The sequence below is a fragment of the Cololabis saira genome, chromosome 16, assembly GCF_033807715.1.
Source record: "Cololabis saira isolate AMF1-May2022 chromosome 16, fColSai1.1, whole genome shotgun sequence".
NCBI lineage: Eukaryota > Metazoa > Chordata > Actinopteri > Beloniformes > Belonidae > Cololabis > Cololabis saira.
Genome location: NC_084602.1, coordinates 17,646,778 through 17,669,561, shown reverse-complemented (window position 1 = coordinate 17,669,561; position 22,784 = coordinate 17,646,778). Strand labels below are relative to the sequence as shown.

General features: G+C 42.6%; 2 protein-coding genes across 2 annotated transcripts; both read left to right on the top strand.

Annotated features, from left to right (window-relative positions):
* The first annotated feature begins 8,866 nt into the window (after positions 1 to 8,866).
* Positions 8,867 to 11,470, top strand: hikeshi (heat shock protein nuclear import factor hikeshi). Its single transcript, XM_061743072.1, has one exon. It carries the CDS (start codon positions 8,978 to 8,980, stop codon positions 9,578 to 9,580), a length of 603 nt encoding a protein of 200 aa, XP_061599056.1. The 5' UTR covers positions 8,867 to 8,977; the 3' UTR covers positions 9,581 to 11,470.
* A 1,509-nt stretch (positions 11,471 to 12,979) lies between these two features.
* On the top strand, positions 12,980 to 22,624 carry hus1 (HUS1 checkpoint clamp component). The gene is made up of 8 exons (XM_061743579.1): positions 12,980 to 13,162; positions 14,646 to 14,773; positions 16,008 to 16,184; positions 16,423 to 16,530; positions 16,658 to 16,732; positions 17,827 to 17,926; positions 19,494 to 19,628; positions 21,707 to 22,624. Exons 1-8 carry the CDS (start codon positions 13,111 to 13,113, stop codon positions 21,787 to 21,789), a joined length of 858 nt encoding a protein of 285 aa, XP_061599563.1. The 5' UTR covers positions 12,980 to 13,110; the 3' UTR covers positions 21,790 to 22,624.
* Positions 22,625 to 22,784: the final 160 nt, after the last annotated feature.

Below are 22,784 nucleotides of genomic sequence, written 5' to 3'. Positions count from 1 at the left end.
GCTGCTGCTGCGTTCACGGCACGCCCCCGAGCTCGGAAAAAACACCGTCCAGGGGCCGCTCATGGTAAACAAGCTGTAAAAACATCTTTAATTGAATCATTTTATTATTACGATTACCTTATTATGTTGTATTTCTATGCAATAACACAATTGTTATTTGGAGAAAAAAAACATAACGTAGAATTTTTGTAGATTTTTGTCGAATAAAAAATACACTACTAAAGTAATACCCCCTTAAAAGGTACAACTCCAATTTCTTTTTTTTGGAACCTAATTTTTATTTAGTTTTCAACAACAATACACCACATACATTTTCTTCTTTCTTTTTTCTTTTTTCAGCTGCATACAACATTTGTACACATTAAGTATTAAGCAAATACAACAAGAGAAAACAACAACATAATTATTCACTCGAAAATATATGTATATAATAACAAACCCATAAATTTAAAAAAAATAGTAAAGTCAATACTAATAATTGTCCACTCCAAGGTACAACGGTGTATATAGAAAAGCAGGCACCATATTTACTCTAGGAAAAATTGGCATGTGTATAAAATATGTGTATAGAGGGAATACAGTAAGAATTAGGCAGGTGGGCCGAGCAACATTGGGTAATTCAATTCAATTTCAATTCAATTTTATTTATATAGCGTCTAATACAACAGAGTTGTCTCTAGACGCTTTACAGAGACCCATACCCAGAACATGACCCCCAGTAATAGAGTAATAGACCTCATTGTATTAATAAAGCTATGACAGGGCTCCACCGCTTAATAAAGGTGGATTTTTGGAGCCTTAATGAGAAGGTGATTTGCTCCATTTGATAGAGATCCCATACTTTTTGGATCCATATATTGTATGTGGGAGGGTACAACTCCAATTTCAACTGTGTAAAGTATAAATAAGAACAGAATGCAATCATTTGCAAAGCTTAAAACCCCATATACCTTTTATTCATAATAGAATATATCGAACATAACAGATGTTACTTAACTGGCAATTTACCATTTCATAAAATTAAAGAAATAAGCTGATTTTGAATTTGACAGCAACAACATGGCTTGTTTATCACTGTATAGCATCTTCTTTTAACAACAATGCATACGTCTGGGATCTTAGGAGACCAGTAAATGAAGAAAAGGCAGTTGTGGGAAAATATTGTATAGGGCTTTTCCTGAAAAAGACGTCTGTATGGAACCAAATGTTGCCGTAAAACCTATATTAACCTTTCAGCCTTTATATTTCCTTTCCAGATGTACAAGCTGCCAATGTGTTAGATACTGATGCATCCTCGTACCATCCAAGATGCAGGGTTATGAAGTGAGTGCTGATAAACTGGATGGTCCTTCTCTTTAATCTGCAAGACACAGCGTATGTGGTTTCCAAAAAATATTCCATATTTAACTCAGAGTTTTCAAATTTGCCTCATTGCCTTAATTTTGACTTAGCTTTATCCCAGAGAAGACAATGTTTCCAGATCATGTGCACGTCTTCTTTTGTATGCGTGACAGCTTTGCCTCTATTCATCTGGTCCACATTGATCTTGCTAAATGGACTTCAGAACCACTCTTCAGAAACCTGGCAAACTAATTGGTCACACAGAGGATTTGTACAGTACTTTTTTTTACCATCTATGGGCCAACCATGTTCCTAGACAGGGATTTCTGGATTTTTTTTCTTGAGTCCATGAAGTGATTTCCGTTACAGAATCATGTCTGGCTTAAATAAGAGTTCTGTCTCAGGGCCTGAATATCTCTGGCATCCACTTTTGATTTACAGCCTTGTCTCATGTGCACAGAGATTTTGCCAGTTCACTTCAGCTTGAGCAGTATTCATTTAAAATGTTTCAAGAGAAACATCTGAAATAGAGAATGAAAAGATTAGAATAGCCACTTTATTGTCAAACAAAACATACACTAGATTAGATTAGATTAGATTAGATTAAACTTTATTGTCATTGCACATGTTAAAGTACAGGGCAACGGAATGCACATTTGACACAGCTGAAATTTCAATGCAACGGTTTACTAGAGGCCAAGCACAGATCCAGCCCTCCAGTTTACACCAGTTTGTCTAAATGTCAAGCATCCCTCTATTTAATATAACCTGCCCAACAAACCACAGTATAAAAAAGAACACTAGACACAACCGACTGGTAAAACATCATCATCAGTTTCTTAGATATGTTAAAGGACACCAGTCTTCTTAGGAAGTAAAGATGACTTTGTCCTTTACGGTGGATGCTGTCTGTGTTAAAAGCCCAGTCCGATTTGTCATCCAGCTGCAGTCTCAGGTACTTGTAAGTCCTGACCAGCTCCACGTCTGAGCTCTTGATTGAAATATACTTACCTTTACATGTATACACATATAGATACACACAGAGCCGTCTGGGAGATTTGCGAGGCCCTGTGCGAAATGGCTCGGGGGGGCCCTCGAAATTTTGAAATTTTTGGGTTTTTTGGGTCGGATCGGGTGTCTATATGCGCAATTTTAACTCTCCAATTAGCAAAATACTGGATACCTTCCCCTGCCTCATCATCATTTGACTTGCCTCGACGCGGGGCCCCACGGCTGCTTGAGACCCGGTCGGATTGGTGATTTTTGTGACAAATTTATCAAACGAGCCTTTCAGAGAGGCATTAAACTCTTCCATTTTCTTTAGTTTTTTTCTTTTTTCATCCCCTGATGGAAATTTCCTGAATCTGTCTCGTTCTCTCGACATTGTGTGACAGTTTGTTCCAACTCCACCCGTCTGGATCAGAGCAGCTTGTGTCAATGCGCTTGGTTTGATCAGTTGTATTGAACAACAGACACGCGTCATCATTGCACATATATTTTATTGATATGCACAGACTAGTACACATTTAGGTCTGTAATGGAATGTGACTGTTGATATTTATAAGGGAAAAAACGAAAACAAAAAACGAAAAAAAAAAAAAAAAATTTTTTTTTTTTTTTTTTTTTTTCCAAAAGGCCCATAGCGCGAGGCCCCTTGGGGCGCGAGGCCCCGTGCGGTCGCACGGTTCGCACACCCCTTGCGGCGGCTCTGGATACACACATACATATCTATACATACGTACCCACATGCACAAATCATACACACATACACACGCTAGTAGCAGCATTATTGCACTAAAACAGTGAATGTGGCAGCGGTTAGAGGTGTGAACCATGAGTGTCCTCGCCTAGAAGGATTATTCTGAATTCAAGAGTCTGATGGCTTGGGGTATGAAACTTTTGCAGAACCTGGTTGTTCAAGCTCTGGAGCTACAGAACCTCCTCCCAGAGGGGAGCGAGGAGAATAGGCCACGGTGTGGATGTGGGGAGTCTTTTATGACGCTGCGGACCCTGCTGAGACAGCGTTTGTGTACCGCATCCTGGACAGATGGAAGAAAAGTCCTGATGATCTTCTCCGCTGACCTCATCACTCTCCACAGGAACTTCCTATCAAGATTCTTTATTTGTCTTTGAGCCAGCACAAAAAAAATGCATATCGTAGACCCTGGAGCTGCCAAACCAGATAGAGATGCATCTGGTCAGCAAGCTCTCTATGGTTCACTGTAGAAGGTAGTCAGGACAGAAGGGCACAGCTTTTCTCTCCTCATCAGTTGCAGTAAGTACAGATGTTGCTGCGTCCGTTTAACCAAAAATTATGTGGTCAATGACCAGTCCAGACTGTCTGTAATATTCACCTCCATAAATCTGGTCCTGCTGACCACTTCCACAGCTTTATTGTTAATGATGAACGGTGAATGGCTGGTCTGATTCCTCCTGAAGTGGATGATTAACTCCTTGTCCAGTCCACCAGCCATCTCACCTCCTCTCTAAGGACTGTTCATTGTTGTCCCGAATCAGACCCACTGCTGTTGTGTCAGCTGCATACTTAATGATGTGATTTGAGGCAGACACAGAGCAGTAGTCGTGTGTCAGCAGTGGTGGACAGTAACGGAGTAAATTTACTTACTGAGTACTGTACTTAAGTACATATCCAGAGGATTTGTACTTTACTTGAGTATTAGATTTCTTTGGTACTTATTACTCTTACTTGAATACATTTCCAAGACAAATATTTTTACTTTTACTCAAGTAAATTTCTAGGAAGGCTGAAAAGTACTCGTTACTTTCAGGTCTGCTCTTTTTTCTTCTTCCCTAAAATCCTATTGGACACAAGCTGTTTTTGTCAAAGGAGGAGACCTATCACAGTGCACGCTCTCCACTGGGATGTACGTAAAGCGGAAATACGTCAAGCCTCCTCAAAACGATACCGCCAAAGTAGCCTGCGTTTGTCAAGACAGAGCCGCAACAAGTCAAGACAGAGCCGCAACAAGTCAAGACAGAGCCGCAACAATGGCTACGCCTGCGTCAGGAGAAGAAAGACAATCCGCTGAGTCGTCTGAGTCTGATAATGAGCCGGACTCGGAGCAGGGTCTTTCACAAAATCCTTGGCCGTATCTTAACTCAATGTTTGAGTTCGACCGAGTAAAATACGAGGGCACAGAAAAACCACAGACATTTATTTTCAAATGTTTATTGTGTCTGCCGAAGCAGAACTACCTCTCTGCTTTCAACAACTCAACATCAAATTCTCAGAAACAAGAGTTAAAAGATCCTTAAATTAATTTAGAAAAAATATAGTAATTTACTGATGTGGAAAATAAGAAATTTACTCTTACTCTTACTCTTACTCTTACTTAAAGTAAATTTAAAAGCATTTACTTTTGGATACTTAAGTACCTTTAAAAGCAAGTACTTTTCTACTCTTACTCAAGTAATATTTTGACTGAGCTACTTTTACTTGTTACGGAGTAAATTTTGACCAGTAGTATTTGTACTTTTACTCAAGTACTGGGGTCGAGTACTCTGTCCACCTCTGTGTGTCAGTATGAACCAAAATGGGCTCAGAACACATCTTTGTGGGTATTCGACGGAGACAGAGATGGAGCCGGAGATGATGTTTCTCACTCTCACTGACTGTGATCTGTTGGTGAGGAAGTCTAGCAGCCAGTTGCACATAGGGGTGCTGATACCCAGTGGACTCCTGGGTATCAGCTGCTGGGAAGTGATTGTGTTGAAAGCTGAACGTAAGAAAGCCAGCAGCTTTCGTACGTGGGTGTTTTTATCCTCCAGATGTGCCAGACTCAGATGGAAAGCAGAGGAGATGATATCCTCGATGGAGTGGTTCAGCGGCTTGTTAATGCCACAGGCGGTAGTCATTTAGGCATATGATGGTGGATTTTTGGTCACTGGCGGATTTGAAACATAATGGAACAACTGCCTGCTCCAGCGAACTGTTAAAATGTCTGTGAGCACATAAACTGGGCAGCACACTCCCTGAGTATTCATCGTAGAGTGTTATCAAGCCTGCTGTCTTGTGCACATCCACTCTGCCCAGGGTGTGATGGACCACAGCCATGCTAAGGTTTCGTTTCCTCAGGGAAGGGCCTGGTTTCTGTTGCAGGGTTGTTGGTGGTCTCTCTCCAAAACAACATAAAAAACTATTAACTTCATTATGGAGGAAAGGATTGTCGTCACACAGTGGATGAGTAGCTTCTTAATCCGTTATTGCCTGGATCCCTTGCCACATGCTCCTGGTGTTGTTCGGATCATGAAAGAAGCGTTTAATCTTCCTTGCATGTGCACGCTTTGCTGTTCTAATAACCCTGTTGAGGTTGGCTCTGGCTGTTCTGAGCACGACCATGTCACCCGACTTAAAAGCAGCATTTCTTGCTTTCACCATCTCCCATACCTCCCATACCATCCATGGCTTCTCGTTGGCCCTGGTGGAGATGTGCTTTACGACGCAGAAGTCCTCTGTGCACTTTTAGATGTAGTCAGACGGATGATGCGCACTTCTTGGTGTGTTCGTATCTGTTGCAGCAGCTTGGAACATCTCCCAGTCTGTATACTGGAAACAGTCCTCTAAGGCTTCCATTGTTCCCTCAGGCCAGACCCACACCTGCCTCACAGTGGGGGTTTCTCTGGTCACTAGGGGCCTGTATGCAGGTATTAGCATCACAGAGAGATGGTCAGAGGAGCCAAGGTGTGGTCGAGGGGCAGCTCTATAAGTATTTTTGATGTTTGTATAAGCCAAGCCAAGTGTGTTACATCCTCTAGTTGCAAAATCCACATATTCCTAGGTCTTCAAGTCAGCCTGGTTGACACCTCCAGTTACAATGAAGATGAATGAAGTTGAAAAACCACACACCCTCTAGGTGTGTGTTTCGCCACTAAGTGATAGTCTGGTACAGGACCTCTTTTGTGTTGGTACTGGGGTGGATGTAGACTGCAATAATGAAAACAATAAAATGTTCCCAGGCCAGGTAAAAGGGATTTTACCATACGGAGCTCTGTCAGGAACAAGCTGAGATGAAATGAGGATGTTTGGACTGATTAAAGTGGGCGTGTTCTAGGAGGCCTGCAGACTAGTTTACTCCGTCCATTTACCTATTTGTATTAAATACGAGTTGAGTTTGCCCAGGTAAGGTGGTGAGCTGCATTAAAGAGAACTTCAGGCATCAACCATAGACTGTACAAAACAACGGACAAAGCATTTGGTCACATGACCCATTGGTGTCTGAAGAGTGGTTTTGAAGGCTTTTTTTCTTCGTACAAGGCGCAGCCATGTTTACTGGGCCCACCGTGTGTCAATCAAAGTTAGCAGTGGATACCAGCTCCTTCAGCTAAACCCTGCTGAAATATCCAGAGCTGTTGTCAGACATTTACAGCGGGATATACCCTTTAACATGTTGACTCGACGGCAAAATTAAAAATGACCACTGCACAGAGCCGACGCTGGGTATATATATAATATAATACAAACAGCTGGTTGCTTTACTAAGCATGATGATTATGGATGAGGAATTGATAACGCCGTGTCCGTGGAGTCCCTGGAGCAGCTAACGATAAAATCACGATACACGATATCTACATATCTATCTACGATATTCGATATATTGTAAGAAATTTAATCAACGATATATCCCGATATATGTGACTGAAAAAGAAAAACTTCCCATAAAAAGTAAAACGTCTGTAGTTATGCATTTATTCAATGCCAAAACTTCATACATTGTATAAAGAAAGTGCATTTGTATAGTGCCTCACTGCCTCCTAGGCTTGCCCAGCTTGCTAGGTAAATGTAAACACTGTACAGCTGGACAAATTAAAGTGCATGAACATTGATAACATGTTTTATATAAACCGGGACAGTGCACTGCTTTGTTTCTAATACTGAAAAGCCAGTAATCAACTTAATATAGCATAGTACCTCACTGCCTCCTAGTCTTGTAAATGTAAACACTGTACAGCTGGACAAATTAAAGTGCTTGAACAATAGTGCGGTGACAACTGCCTAAATCCTTATGTGTGTTGTAATAAAATATCGATATATGCCGTCAGTTTATCGATTATTTATTGCGACCGAGAGTGCAACAATATATTGCAATATCGATTTTTTTCCCCCACCACCACTGACAAATAACCCACAGTGGACACTCTTTGTAGTTAGTTGTCCACTAGTATTTTCCACTCTGTCTTATTGAAATTATTATTTTCCATTGCTACCTGTATTGTTACACACTATGTACTGAGCAGAATAGGTGGGAGGGAGGGTGGTTGTGATAGGAGGTGTTTTTCTTATGTTCCTGTGTATCATGTGTTGTGATGTTATCTTTTCTGTTTTTTTTTTTGTTCTTTTTAAGTGGGCAACTTTTTGCACACCGGATTTGCAGAAAGGTGCGTCGGAGGAGGAAAGCAGCAGCCAAACTTAACAAGAAAACACCTTCTTCTCACTGTTCACTTACTTATTATGCCAACGTTTCGGTCATAGACCTTTTTCAAGGCATCAAGCAGATCGGACAAAGAGCTTGTCTATGGCTGGTAGGCCTATGTGATCCAATCAGGCGCCTCCACATGATCATAATGGGGTGAGCATTCATAACAAACACCTGAGCACATTCATTTGTTCTTCTTAAAAAAAATATATATATTGCGTTCATGTCCTACAGCTCAAATAGCTTCTCAACCTTTCCCCGACCCTGCACCTAACCTGGGGCTTGCTGATTGGGCCGGAGCTTCGGGAGCTGCATGCTGGCCTGCGGTCCCCACCCCCGGTCATCCTGTTGCTGTTTCCACCTGCCTGCTGTGCTGTTGACTTCCCCGACCCCCAGTTTGGCCCTTGGCAGGAGGGTCCCCCCTTATGAGCCTGGTCCTGCTCAAGGTTTCTTCCCTCCTAAAGGGGAGTTTTTCCTTGCCACTGTTTGGCTTAAGGCTTTTCTCCCACTATGGGAGTTTTTACCTGCCATTGTTTGTGTAATAATTGCTCGGGGGTCATGTTCTAGGTCCTTCATCCCCACAGCCATCAGACTTTATAATAACAAACTGTAGCCACCCGAGTGCAATAACCTGTCTATTTGTAAGTGCAATAACCTTTGCCCGCTAAATACCTCACGTATTTTTGCACATGTAAATATTATCCGTTTTTTTGTGTTTACTATTTTTTTTTCCTCTTGTACATTACTCATTTCTCTACATTTTATATTGCTCTTTTTTATTATTCAGCTATTTATTGGTTATTCTATTTAAATTTTTTGTATAAACCGTTGAGCGTGTGTGTGTTTGGCTGCTGCACGATTGAATTTCTCCTCTGGGAGATCAATAAAGTCTTCTATTCTATTCTATGTCTCTGGAAAGCATCTAGAGACAACTTTTGTTGTATTAGACGCTATATAAATAAAATTGAATTGAATTGAAATATCTTCTTCAATAAAATATATTTGACAAAAGAAAACCCAGATGTGCAGTCTGGGCAGCAGGGGGCGGCAGAGACCAGCAGAGAGCTGAGCAACGCCCGGCCTGCTCAGAGAAGAAGAAGTGGTTGTTTTGACACGGAGGAACCGAGCAGAACTCCGGTTCCGTCTCCGGTACCGGCCGCCGAGCCCCGCAGCTCTCCCCTCTATCCTCGGCCGTCAGCAGGATGTTCGGGTGTCTGGTGGCCGGCAGGCTGGTCCAGACGGACGCGGTGCAGGTGGCTGCGGACAAGTTTGTGTTCCCGCTGGCGGACTACGAGCAGGTGAAGCACGTGGTGGTGTTCATGCTGGGCACCGTGCCGTTCCCCGCCGGCGTGGGCGGCGCCGTGTACTTCTCCTTCCCGGACCCGGGCAGCGGGGCCGCCGTGTGGCAGCTGCTCGGCTTCATCACCAACGACAAGCCCAGCGCCATCTTCAAGATCTCCGGGCTGGCGGCCGGCGAGGGCGGCGCGCACCCGTTCGGGGCGGCGGCCGCCGCGTCCCCGGGGGCCGCGGCCGTGGCGCAGCTCGGCGTGTCGGTGGAGTCCCTGGAGCAGCTGGCCCAGCAGATGCCGGCGGCCGGCGCCGCCGTGGCCGCCGTGGACTCGTTCCTGCAGTTCACGCAGAAGATGCTGGACAGTCTCTACAACTACGCGTCCTCCTTCGCCGTGGCGCAGGCGCAGATGAGGCCCAACCCCACGGAGACCTTCATCCCGTCCAGCTGCATCCTCAAGTGGTACGAGAACTTCCAGAGGAGGCTGGCGCAGAACCCCAACTTCTGGAAGAGCTGAGCACGGCCACCCATTAACTCTCCCACAGTGCCTGGATGGTTCACATGAGACAAGAGCAACTCACTCAGTCTCCCTGCAGCTCCCACAAAAACATATGTACATCCACACCTGTCTGTGACTCAATCTGTTGATCTTCTGTGCAAACATTCACACTATCAATCCCCCGTAGCTCAGACCTTTCAGATCAAATCCCAAGGAAGCAAAAATCCACGCATTTGTCTTGTTAGTCAAGAAGAACTGCATGCAAAGTTTTGGCTTGCCCTTTTATTTGCAAGAGCCTTATAATTTCAGTTTTAATTGTAGACACGTCAGATAAACAGCCCTAACAATTCAGTCTGCTCAATAAAGTCTGAAGAGAGGCTCTTAACTTGTAAGGTTTTTAGCCATGTTTCATCGTGTTTCTCAGATTTCTGATTAAAGTGGACTTTCTAGCTGATTCTGGAGCATTCTGCTTCTTCACCTCAGCAGATAACATGACTTTTTTGATTATTGAATCTTTCTGGGTAGATGATCCAGCACATCTGTTAAAATTAAGATTTGCTCTTACACTCTTGGCTAAAAAGAACAACCAACAAGGAGTTTGGTGTTCATCCAAATGCCATCTGCAGAAAATGTTGGAATAAAATGGGTGTTTTGGCTCTTTTCATTAACATAATGCCAAGGTGGAGAGACATAGGCAAATACTTGTAGTTGTTGCTGCACATCAATCTAAAGGGGTCATAAAACCATTTAAGCACATTTTGGAGTTCAGTGTTTCAGGGTGGACTGGACGTGCCAGCAAATGTACCCCATGGGTCACAAAATAAAAACCTTTTACATCTCAGCCCCCACAGACCTCATGGAACATGTTAAATGTCAGATTCTCCCTGTAGTACTATAACTGATGTTGAACACCAAACTGTCCCTTTTTTCTGTCAGCTGTGTGCTGATTGAGTAATAAACATTCCTTCTTGAATGGGACATTTCAAAAAGAGAAAGAAAATCTTTTCTTGTAAATACAAAACAGATTTGCAGAAGTAGCTACAAGTTCAAACACTCTAATTTAGGTTGAAGTTTGCAGGGTTCTCTGACATCACAGATCCAGATAGGCAGAAATACCCAGCTTCCCCGTCTGTATCTCCATCCAGCTTCATACCATTCTGCATCTCCTGCAGCTCTGAAGTGTTTAATTCCAATTTCCAAAGAGAAAAACCTAGAATAAGAGGGCGGTGGGGTCTTGTGTCTAACCCCGTCCCCAAACCATGTTTAGCCAAGGTTGAACATGTCTCGGGTCTATTGATCAAAACCTGTTACAGACATTGTACTGAGACTACGAGAAACTTTGTCACGCCTTGGGGAGTTTTTACCCCCAAAAGGTCTGATAATGTTTGAGAGTTTTGATCTGCATTTCACATCTTCAATTTTTAGTCTAAGATGCTATGGCCTTAGTGATTTTTATTGACACGAGGGTGGAAAGAGAGAAGAGACACAGCCCGGGACTCAGGCCAGGACTCAGACGGGGTTGACTGCACGAGGACCGTAGCTTCTGAACGAGAAGCCTGCTGAATTGTTGCCTGCTCTCTCAGGGTTTTAGTTAAAAGCTTGAGGTCTTTATTCTCTGAGGAAGACCATAGGGAAAGTCTCCAGACTAAAAAGTAGTACGTAGATCCTCAGGAACAAACTGCACCGTTTCACATCACAATCACAATAATTACTAATTCACCACCCACTTCCTGTTTATGAACCTGTTGAGAGCTCGAGTTCAGGAGGGAGGTGGACCTGGAAATGGCATCACCAAATCTAATCAAATGAATATGGGATTATTAAGGAATATCTGGGGTTTTACAACTTTGTCTTTTGGGGTTCGGACTGTTTCTGTGAGTTTATTTAATTAAAAACTCCCAAAGCAAGTTTTAAATTATGTTTAAGCATTATTTTTCTTTTTCAAAATGTTTGCTTCTCATTCGATTGATTTTTGCTAATTTATTTTTATGTCTATGTTAATTGTGTTTATTAAAAAAAAGTGATGTTTTCATCTCTTTTGAAAACCACTACTGTTACCAATACTCTATTAGTCAAAGAAGTACGGGTATTGATCTCAATAGCTTTTATTATACTATAGTTTACTGGGAAATAAAAATCAAACTTTGGCTTCTGATTGGCTTTTACTTGTTTTACATCTTTCAAGTGTCCACATAAAGCTCATTTTGAATTTGATGGCAGCAACGTGTCTCAAAAAAGTTGGTTGAGCGTGATCTCTCCCACTGTCTGTCATCTGATCTTCCTACAACAGTCTGGAGCTGAGAAGACCAGCAAATAGCGTTTTGTAGAAGGATGTTGTCTGATATTAGACTGGAGCTGCTCAGCAGGGCTGGATGTCCACTCTAGGCTTGGTGCTCAGTGGTCTTCAACCCTGGTCCTCAGGACCCTCAACCTGCAGGTTTTAGATGTTTCCCTGCTTCAACACACCATCATACAAATGACTGTGTCATTAACACACTTGTCCAGACCTTGATGACAAGCTGATGATGACCATTAATCAGAATCAGGTGTGATGATACAGAGACAACTGTGTTTCCTTTTGCATTGAGACAATAGGTCAATTCTGTGTCTATTTACATCTCATCTTTTTTGATACTGGAGTTGTAATAAAACAATAACATTGTGAGATAGGTCCGTCTTTGTTTGTTTGTCCGCATTTGATGGGGGCATTTGTGTACAGTTTTGTAAAAGTAGTAACTACTATAGACAGCTGTAACTCTGTGCTGAAGTCAGACTGGACCATCAGATCTTTAGATGAAAGTATATGTCGACTTTCTCTTCATTCTTCATACACAGGTCGCTTAGTGAGGTGGGTAACTAGTGCAAAACTGTTAGCCAAGATCATGTATTTGATTTTTTTTCTTCCTATATTTCGCTCCAGCATATTGATCATAATACTCAGCCAACATTTCTGGAAAAGATATAAACAACAAAACACTACAAGATAATCTGTTTAAGGGTCCTTCAAAACAAAAATAAAAGCTAATGTCTTCATGTTATAAGATGTAAAAAAAAAGGCTTATTACACATTATTAAATTATTTATTTCTTATTATTATTAGTATTAGTGTTATTATCATTATTATTATTTTTTTTTTTTTAAATCAGTACTAGTTTATACATGTTGTCTGGAGAGGATCTTCTTTTTGAAGGCCATACTGGACAGCCCAATTGTGTGGTGGTAACAAACGTATTTTATTTTGTTTAACCGTTGTTTGTTTAAATCGTATCAGAATATTTGTTTAAAATGACTAGGATTATGATACAACCACCGAATTGTATATTTTTTATATTTATTTCAACAGGACATCATGAAGGCGCGGTGAAGCTGCGGTGGCCTCTGGATTAGGAACAGAATGCTTCAGGCTGCTGTTTCCGTCGGACCTCTTACGCGGCTGGACAAAACAACCGGCAGGAGGAAGAAGCTCCGTGTGTGAGAAACCTCCGCAGACTCATCACTGAAAGGATTTTTGTGCAGACAACTGCGCAGTTTCTGCGACCCCGTCCACCATGAAGTTTCGAGGGAAAATTATAGACGTTGCCTGTCTCAACCACTTTACCCGTGAGTCTCTAAACCGACATGGAAACAGCAGGAAAGTCACATTTTAATGTTCGACGTTACTCTGTACACTTGTTCAAAGGCTGTGCAGGTTAAACATTTTATCTAAATTATAACAAAAAGTATTGTTCATCAAGGTAACTGAAGCTACTAAATGCTTTAATGGTGAACAGCCTGTTATTGTAGTTTGTCAACATTTATTTAACTGGTTGTTCCTATTGTAGTTTGTATGTTTTTTTTTGTACGTTTGTACGTTAAAAAAAAAAAGAAGATTAAGACATTTTAACACATCGCCCCGAGGTCTGCTGGTCTGTGATTAATAAAGTACTTTATTTAAAAGAAACAAAACTTTAGATTGGTCATGCGGTGAAGACAGACCACGCCCACTCCTGACTGTATAAGAAGAACGGGACAAGTACAGCTGCTTATCTACCTTCAGCTGACCAGAATACCTCTCTGGTGGCTCACTGTCCCAGTGACGGACTAGGTTCATCCTCTGTACGGAGTTTGCAGTCATGAATTAAATTGTGTGTCGCGATCAAGAACATATTTAGTTGGTTATTTATGGTATGGCGAAGATGCCCCATCAGCTTTAACGTGAAGGCACTGTGTGAGTGCACATTACACCTTTTTGCAATGTTAGTTCACACAGCACTGACATCGTTACAATTATTTTGGTGTTAATACCGTACACAGTGGAACTCAGGTGTAACAGATGCAGAAAAACATGGTATGCCATTACGCTTCAGCGTAAATCCCACAGTGCAGTAGGGCGGGATAAAGGCGCTACAGGGTTGGAATCAGCATCAAACCCAAAATTGTATTGATGGGACATCGTCCATGTATCATTTTTCAAAAATTATAAAGAATTCTTCAATGTTTTTTGTTTGACTTCCACATGTTCAAAGTAAATCCAGTTACACTTTTCACTTTCTTATTACTGTGGCAAAATACTTTGGCGGTGGAAAAATCGCTGGAAGCAATATGTCTCTCAGATGGTCTCCTTGGGATTCCCCCTTTTGATCTGGATGAAGTGGACAGGGAGAGGAAAGTCTGTCGTTCTCTGCATAGGCAGCAGCCTCAATAACCCGACCCGATTCAACCTGTAGCGTTAGAAGATGGCCGGAAAGATGAAAAGTGGCTTAGAGATTATGGCTTTGAAATGTTGGAACTGTGGCCAGGAGATTCCACAGATCTTCTGATCCCATCAGGAACCTGTGGTACGTCCTCAAAAATCAGATAGATCTCCATCAGTGAGGTCCAGAAACTGATATCCACAATGCCAGGGAGAAATGTAAAAGTTTTGAAGAAGAACTTGATTCAGTAAATGTGAAATCTGAGGGTGACGCACTGAGGCTGCAAAGTTTGCGGACACAAAACTTGGTGTCACGGTCAAAACTAAGTACCATCCAGAGTGTGTTTATGTATGATAAAATGTGTTTACTGAGAGTTTTTGTCAGACTTGTAACATCCTGGTCCTCCTCAGGGGTTGTGAACACCATCTCAAAGCTGACGAAAACGTGCGTTCTGCGACTGACTCCAGACAACCTGTTCTTTGTTCTGTCCAGTAAAGTGGCCAACGGAGGAGTCAGCATGTGGTGTGAGCTGTCACAGGTGAGCTCACCTGACGTTTCACCTGTCAGTAAACAAACTCGACTCCCAGAACACAGTCTGGAGAGACGATCCTGGATCACCATTATCATAGTTTTTACCTTTTCAATTGTTTTCATTATAATTTTTCCTTTTTTGGTTGGTTTGATTAGTTTTGGTTAGTTTAACAAGCGCATCAGGAGTTTAGTTTAGTTTTGAAAAAGTGTTAGTTTTACTTTTTGAGGTATTTACTTATAGATAATGACAAAAGAAAATCTAAAATGAAAATATCCTATCAGCAATTATATACAGTACAACATTTTTTAATCTTTACAAAAAACAGGAGCGCTGCTGGTGTCCCTACGACCACCAGTGCTCTTGCAATGGGTGCAACAGTGAACTCAAAAGAAAAAATGCAGGCACTCTGGTGGATTGAAAAAAGTCTCCATACACCCTGAGGAAGGCGCAAGCCGACACGCGTTGGTGTTTTTTAGATGTAACCCATGATAAGATAAAGGTTTTTTAACTTTTTTCAATCCACCAGAGTGCCTGCATTTTTTCTTTTGACATTTTTTAATCTTTATTTTGAATAATTAAAATGAATAAAATAATAAATTAGAAAAATGAAGTCACAAACATAAAAAATAAGGCACGAAATGAAAACAAAGTTGATTTTACCTGCAGTTCTGTATAGTTTCAGTTACGGTAGTTTTGCATTGTTAACTTTGGATTTTTATTTCAGTTAACAGGATTATTTTTTCACTCTTAGTTTCAGTTTTAGTCTTAGTTTTCATTAACTATAATAACTGGTCGGGAGAGACATGTCTGTAGAGCCGGGGGGGGGGGGGGGTTCAACACAGCAGATCATAGTCCGCACATTGATTTGGCTTGATTTAGTCCGGATACCCTTTCTAACGCAACCCCAGAAGTCCGAGGAGATTTAATCACAACTACAAATAACCCCTGAAAAATCAGTAAGGACAGGTAAATGTTTGAGAAAAACAATAGAAAAAATGCAAAAAGAGCTTAAGAAACCTCTGATGGGTTTAATTTTAAGTCCCTTTCCCATAAAAATCCACCTTTTTACCTTATTAAAGCGTCATTCTCTATTGTTGTGCATCCAAGATTGAAATCTCTACATATGAGAAGATGAAACCATTAAATGTTTGATGTGTACTTTAAACATGCAGTGAGCCTTCATTCTTCTAGCTCATTATGTCCGTGCGTCTACTTGTCCACGTGCTTCTTCTCCCGGCAGGCCAACTTCTTTGATGAGTACCAGATGGAGGGCGTGTCCTCTGAGGACAATGAGATTTGTCTAGAGGTGGCTCCGGAGAACCTGTCCAGAGCCCTGAAGACAGTTCAGAACGCCAAATCTGTTAAAGTCAAGCTGACCAAGAAGCACTGCCCCTGCCTCACCATCGCAGCAGAGCTGGTGAGACGTTGGTGAACAAATGTAAACAATGAGGAGTTACTTTATTAGCCAAAATAATAGTCTGAGAGCAGCAGCAGAAGCATCTCTGGCTGTGGATCTGTATGATGCAGGATAAGAGACAGAGCTGGAGATACTTTATGCTTCCTGAAGCTGCCTCCTGATGGGTCTAAACCCACAGAGATACCTGCTGGCTCATCAGTAACAGTAATGCAGATATCTGTCCCTCTGTCCTGTCCAGCCCACCCTATCCAGCATCAGTCGCGTTGTCACCCATGATATCCCGGTTGAGGTAATTCCCCGGAGACTCTGGCACGAACTGAAAGAGCCAGACATGCCAGACTTTGACGTAAGTGTCATCTCTATGAAGCGAGATCCTCTTTTAGAGTCCCACGTCATATGATTCTGATGTGATTATCCTCCTTCAGGATTGAAGTGATTTTGGCTTTCATCCACAACTATCTATTTCCTTTCAGGTCAGTATCTACATGCCTCCTCTGAAAACCATGAAGAATGTTGTGGACAGGATGAAGAACCTCTCCAACTTCCTGGTATGAACACATTTGATAACTCCAGACAGTTTTTTAAAACTTTTTTTAAACCTTTGACACTGTGGATCACGGTGTCCTTCTCAGCAAGCTTTCCCAGTAAAACTTCTCCCCCTATCCTGCTTTTAAAATAAATTTAAAATGACAGTTGAGAGAGAGTCAAGTGTGTTACAATCTTCTCTAAGAATGTAATGTGTTTTTATTTTATTGTATGTGTTATAATTTATTGTATGCAATGTATTTCATAAATGCGTATAGTACTGTTTTTAATGCTTCTTAACTGTTGTGCTCATGTTACCTGCCCCACGGACCAAGGTAGAAAATTAGCCCACTAGGCTAAACTGGCATATTTACAGAAATGTTTATTAATGTGCATTTTCTCTGTATATTTTATGACCACCTCAGTGTCTGCTGTCTACACCTGTTTATAATAATCCCTGTAGTGCACCAGTTAGCCATTGTGTCTGTGTCTCACCTTTCTCTGTTCTTCATTCTCTCTGTCTGTTTTCTCTTTTCCTGCTCTGCTCAGCTGGCCTTCAGCAGGAGCGTCCCCCCTTATGATCCAGGTCCTGGTTCAGGTTTCTTCCCTCCTAAAGGGCAGTTTTTCTTGCCACTGTTTGGCTTAAGGTTTTTCTCCCACTAGGGGAGTTTTTACCTGCCATTGTTTATGTTATGTTTATGTAATAATTGCTCGGGGTCATGTTCTGGGTCTCTGGAAAGATCCTAGAGACAATTTCTATTGTAATAGACGCTATATAAATAAAATTGAATCAAATTCAATTGAATTAAACCAATCAACAAACAAACAAACATACGTGTTTTGGATCTTCAGCAGCAAGTCACAAGCTGAGGACCACAGAAGTCCTCGGGTTCTTTGTTCTGAAATGTTCACACACTTGGATGTTCTGGTTTTGTCCCAAAGTTCTTGTATTCATTTGAAAACAGTTCTCGATGCAGACACTTTCAGAGTCCTCAGGTCTGTTCTGTTGACACCTGAAACCTGACACAACTCAGGAGAAACTGCTTTAAAACTGTTGGATAAGAAGTAACGTGTGCGTGTGTGTGTGTGTGTGTGTGTGTGTGTGTGTGTGTGTCAGATAATTGAAGCCAACCTGAACGGAGAGATGAACCTGAAGATAGAGACAGATCTGGTGTCCGTCACAACCCACTTCAAGGACCTGGGGAACCCAGCGTGGGGTGAGAACCATGTTTAGTAGCAGCAGTAGGAGACGTTTGCCTCCTAACCCTAAACTTCGCTTTAAGTTCAGGACAGAGCTTATTGTTTATTATTGTCCCAGTTTATTCTGCCATAAAAGTGTCTTCACAGCCAAAACTAAACACTATGCTATATAAACATCAAACCTGATACATGGATTCAGGAAAAAGATCCCTAACAATTACAGTTACACGGGTATACTTCTAGAGGGTGCTGGAATACAACGGTTTAATATTACTCCTATATCAAGAATTGTACAGACAAGAACAATTTGTTTTTTTCCCATGTTCCTTTTTAGTTGGCAAATCAAAGACATTTCTGTGAATTTCCACCATTATTTTTATATGAAGCTACAGTCACATACCTTGGCAACAGAATCATGAGTGAAAGACATAATAATAATAATAATAATAATAATAATAATAATACCGTGCCAGCTTGGAGGTTGCTCAGATCAACAAGATTAGTTGTTAGGGGACCAGGACACACTGGAATGAGACGTGTGGAATAGAGAGGACATGCTACTATGCAACCAACCCAGATGAAAAAGGATAAATACCAGAGGATATTGGACCTTTTATGGCACTTTTGCACTAGGACTTACTCGGCCCGACTCGGCTCGTCACGCCTTAACCCGCCTCCACCCGTGTGTTTTTCCACAGCCAGGGGAGAAGTGTGCAGGTTGGGGTGAAGCTGCTGTGACGTACTCGATTGCGCAACCGCTTTGTTCATGTCGGCGCAGATCAGAAATCAGCTGGAGCCGCGAGCAGCTGAGAGTAATACAGCCCGTCTACATCCCTTTTTTAATTCTCTCGTCGGTCACCAGGTTTATGAACATCTGCACCTCAGAGTTGGATCACCAAACAGCCCCTAGTGCAAACGTGCAAGACGGGGCTGAACCGAGCCGAGCCGGGCGAAGGCGGGACTAGTGCAAAAGCGCCATTAGATGCTACGAAACCCAACATCTATCTTAACCAAGAAACACCTGGTGGCTCAGTGTTCCCACATCTGGAAGCAGAACCTGATGTTGCAGCTAGAGGTTGAGGTACAACAACAAGGCTATGGCTGAACACAAGGGCAGCTGAAAAGCAAGATCATAACAACGCTGGATAGCTCTAGACACCATGACCCCCTTACCAAGGCTATGCTAGACGATGCAAATGCGGTGCTAATGACAATAGCTAGACCAGGTCTGTGTATGAGTGAATTACAGGTGATAATCTCCAGACCGGAGACTGGAATCCGCATTAACCCTGCCACTTCACACATCTGGGAGGAGTTGTCTCAGACTCACCACATAAAGGAATACACATCTGGTTAAGGAGTAACTTGAAAAGTTTCCTATGCTCCAGTGTTCTTTGTTCAGAGATGAACTAGTGATGGCTGCATGTAGAGTTAAAGACTTACAACTGCATCTTTGATACCAGAACTTTTACTTGTGTGCCCTCTAACTCGCTGAACCAGAAAACCTCTTTCTGGCTGATGGGAAGAGCTCAGAGCCATTACAGTGTTTCATCCGAGATCTCCCTCTACTTCCTCTCCCTGCAGGTGATGATGCCTCTCAGGAAGGAGGTCCGTCTCAGAGCAGAGATCCAGAGACCTTGTCAGAGGCCCGAGTGGACATCCGGAAGCTACAGCAGTTCCTCATGGGACAGCAGGTCAACCCCAGCAAGGCCATGTGCAGTAAGTCCCCTCACAGCTCCTTATACAGCCCTCCAGAAATCCTTTCCTGCTGCTCCAATGGGTTACACATGATGTCATTCAAACAAGAGGAAACTCTTCATGGTTTTCCATATCCTTAGTTTCTAATTCTGGTGCGTTATTCTTTCATATCGTTGCTTCAGTTCATTGAGGTTCTTGGACATTCACTTCTACACAGGTCTCTGAAGGTCCCACCACAGCATCTCAGCCAGGTTCAGGTCTGGACTTGGACCAGTTCATTCTTAAACCTGGATTATTTTCATTTGTATCATTCTGATATAGATTTGCTGTATCTGAAATACTCTGGTCTTCAGAGAAACCTTTTTTAAGAACTGGTTTAAAGAGCGGCATTATTACTTCTCATCCAGTGTAGCAGATCAATGTCAGATCATCAACTGTCCACATCCATGCACGACTGTTGTCTGCTAGGAGTGCTTCATTCTAGTCTAAATTTACCACAATTCATTTAAAAATCCATTAAATAAAAATAGAAACACAATTTAAATTTATAAAATATTTCCTTTATCTTTATAGTAGTTTTATACCTCTACCTGACCAAAAGCAAAAGCCTGTCTCCACCATTCTCTGTGGTTTAAACTAGCAGCTATGTTAGTTATTCAGAGTGGACCCACATACAGGAGACAGGAGATGTGAGACGAGAGGCGAAGTGACAGGGAGCCGAAGAGGCAGAAGACAGGAGGCAAGGAGACAGGAGGCAAGGAGACAAAGCGATAGGGAGGAAAGGAGATAGGAGACAGGAGTTGAAGAGACAGGGAGGCAGGAGAGAGGAGGCGAAGAGGCAGCAAGGAGAGGAGGCGAGGAGACGGGGACGCAGGAGCCGAGGAGTCAGGGAGGTGAGGCGACAAGAGACAAGGAGGTAGGAGACAGGAGGCGAGAATAGGGGAATCAGGAAGGAGAGGATACAGGGAGCCGAGGAGGCAGGAGAATGGAGGTGAGGAGACAGGAAGTGAAGAGGCGAGGATAACGAAGTTGTGGAGAGGGGTGTTGCGAAGATGCAGGCAGATGAGAGGCAGCAGACTGGAGATGGGGAGGGAGGAAGGTGAGGAGACGGGGAGGGAGGGAGGTGAGGAGACGGGGATGAGAGGAGCCAGAAGGCAAAGAGAAAGGGAGCTGAGGAGACAGGAAGGCAGGGAGGAGATGGGGAGGCAAGGACACAGGCAAGTGGGGGAAGAGGAGACAGGGAGCTGAGGAGATGGGAGGCTTGGAGACATGGAGACAGAAGGTAAATCAGACAGGAGGTGATGAAATGAACGCGGAAGAGAGATGGGACACGGGACACAGGTGGCAGGAGACACAGGGAGGTAATGAGGAGACAGAAGGTGAGGAGATACAGGTGAATGAGACAGGACACGGAAGGCAAGGATGCAGGAGACAGGGAGGTTGGAGGCAAGGAGACGAGGAGGCAGGCAGAAGATGAGGCGGGACACAGTAGTCAGGGGGTGAAGAGAACAGGCAGGCGGGAGACACGAGAAGTCGAGGCAGACAGAAGCTGTTTCCCTTTCGCATTGGCTCAAATCCTATTTTGAAATCTCCATAAAACCCATCTGTGAAAAGACATTTATGTTTTCTCCTCCAAGTCCTTCCAAGAATTATAGTGATGATGTCCAGACGTTCTTTCATTTCCATCAAGTTAGGAGGTGAGGAGACAGGAAGGCCGGGTGGGAGGAGTTTCTGCAACGACACTAGTCAGTTATTTTTACTCTTAAATGACTTGCATGTAATGAACTGTCAAAAATCAAACCCCTTTATATGGAGTCGTCCATGATGTCCAGAGGAACGGTGGACTCAGTGCTTTAGGATGAATAGCACAGCTTTTGATGAGCATTATTGAAGTGCTGCATCATGATGAGAAAAAACAACCCCAACAAACTTGTCAGAGAAGTTTTCTGCTCCGTGGGTTTCAAACCCTGTGTCTGAGTCGGAGCTTCATCTCATCCATGATGTTCTCCTGCTTATACCAAAAAGAAATCACGGAGACCACGTTTGTTTTTGGCCGCTGTCTGGACATTTTTTGACTGGCTTTCCTCTTGTCTCCACAGATATCGTCCATCAGAGTATCGTCCACCTGATTCTGCTGCATGAAGACGTTTCCCTGCAGTACTTCATCCCCGCCGTGGCGTAGACTTCTTGCTCACCTCTCTGGTTCCTCCATGTCTACAAGACTGTTCAGTATTTCAAAGACTTTTTAGGAGGTGGTCTGAGTTGTCACCACGGACCTGGGGAAGACCTGACCTCTAATAGTGTTCGCATGTTTAACATGTACGAAGAACAAAGGATATGTCTGGGAAGTTTACATCCAAGTTTCACAATTTTCATTTGTAAGAAGTCATGTTTTCTACTTGGACAACAGGACCTTAGCCTGCTGCTGTTTGTCTGTCTTCACATGTTCCAGGTCGGACGTCAAACTCAAGGCCTGCGGGCCAAATCTGGCTCACCACCTCATTTCATCTGCCTCAAAAGAACATGCAAAGATTCTGTATTTACGATGCAATTCTATAATTTTGTGGACATGGACCATGACTACATGTCTTGCAATATATCTGGATTTCAGTACCTGCAGCCTCAACGACCCCCCCAGGTGGCAGCACCACAGATATTTATTACAACATATCTGTGCTGAAGTCACAGATTTGAAACTAAAGTGTCCAAGAAAAGACAAACTTGAGTGGGATAGCAGTTTAAAGATAAACTAGTATTTTTTTTTAGTGGCATAAAGACAGATTTGTCTATCCATAGTTTGGCAAACAAGTTAAGTGCAGAGGCAGTTATGTAAAATAAATAGGTTTTTCATTTAAGTAGTCTTGTGGTTGCCGTAAACCTGAATGCTAACGTGCTTCACGTCTGTTGGAGCATATTTTATGTTTGGAGGCTGTTGTACCCGGAGGATTTCTGTTAAAACCTTGTCATGCAATCCTGGACATGTGACTGAAGGAGCACTGCTTTACTCCATATATTGAAATGTATCCACCCATGTCGTCTTCTGACAGTTTATCTGTTGATAGTGCATGTGATGTCGTCACTGCAGTTGATGCCTGGCAACAGAATGAAAAACAAAACAAAACAAAAATAGACATGGTTTCAACCGTGTCTAGAATGCATCAATTTCTTACCTTGTGT

Excerpts from the sequence above, each read along its gene's own strand:
- hus1 (XM_061743579.1), top strand. The coding sequence starts at position 13,111 with ATGAAGTTTCGAGGGAAAATTATAGACGTTGCCTGTCTCAACCACTTT. Across the intron at positions 14,774-16,007 it reads TGTGGTGTGAGCTGTCACAG|GCCAACTTCTTTGATGAGTA; the intron begins GTGAGCTCACCT and ends TTCTCCCGGCAG. Across the intron at positions 16,733-17,826 it reads AGAACCTCTCCAACTTCCTG|ATAATTGAAGCCAACCTGAA; the intron begins GTATGAACACAT and ends TGTGTGTGTCAG.
- hikeshi (XM_061743072.1), top strand. The coding sequence starts at position 8,978 with ATGTTCGGGTGTCTGGTGGCCGGCAGGCTGGTCCAGACGGACGCGGTG.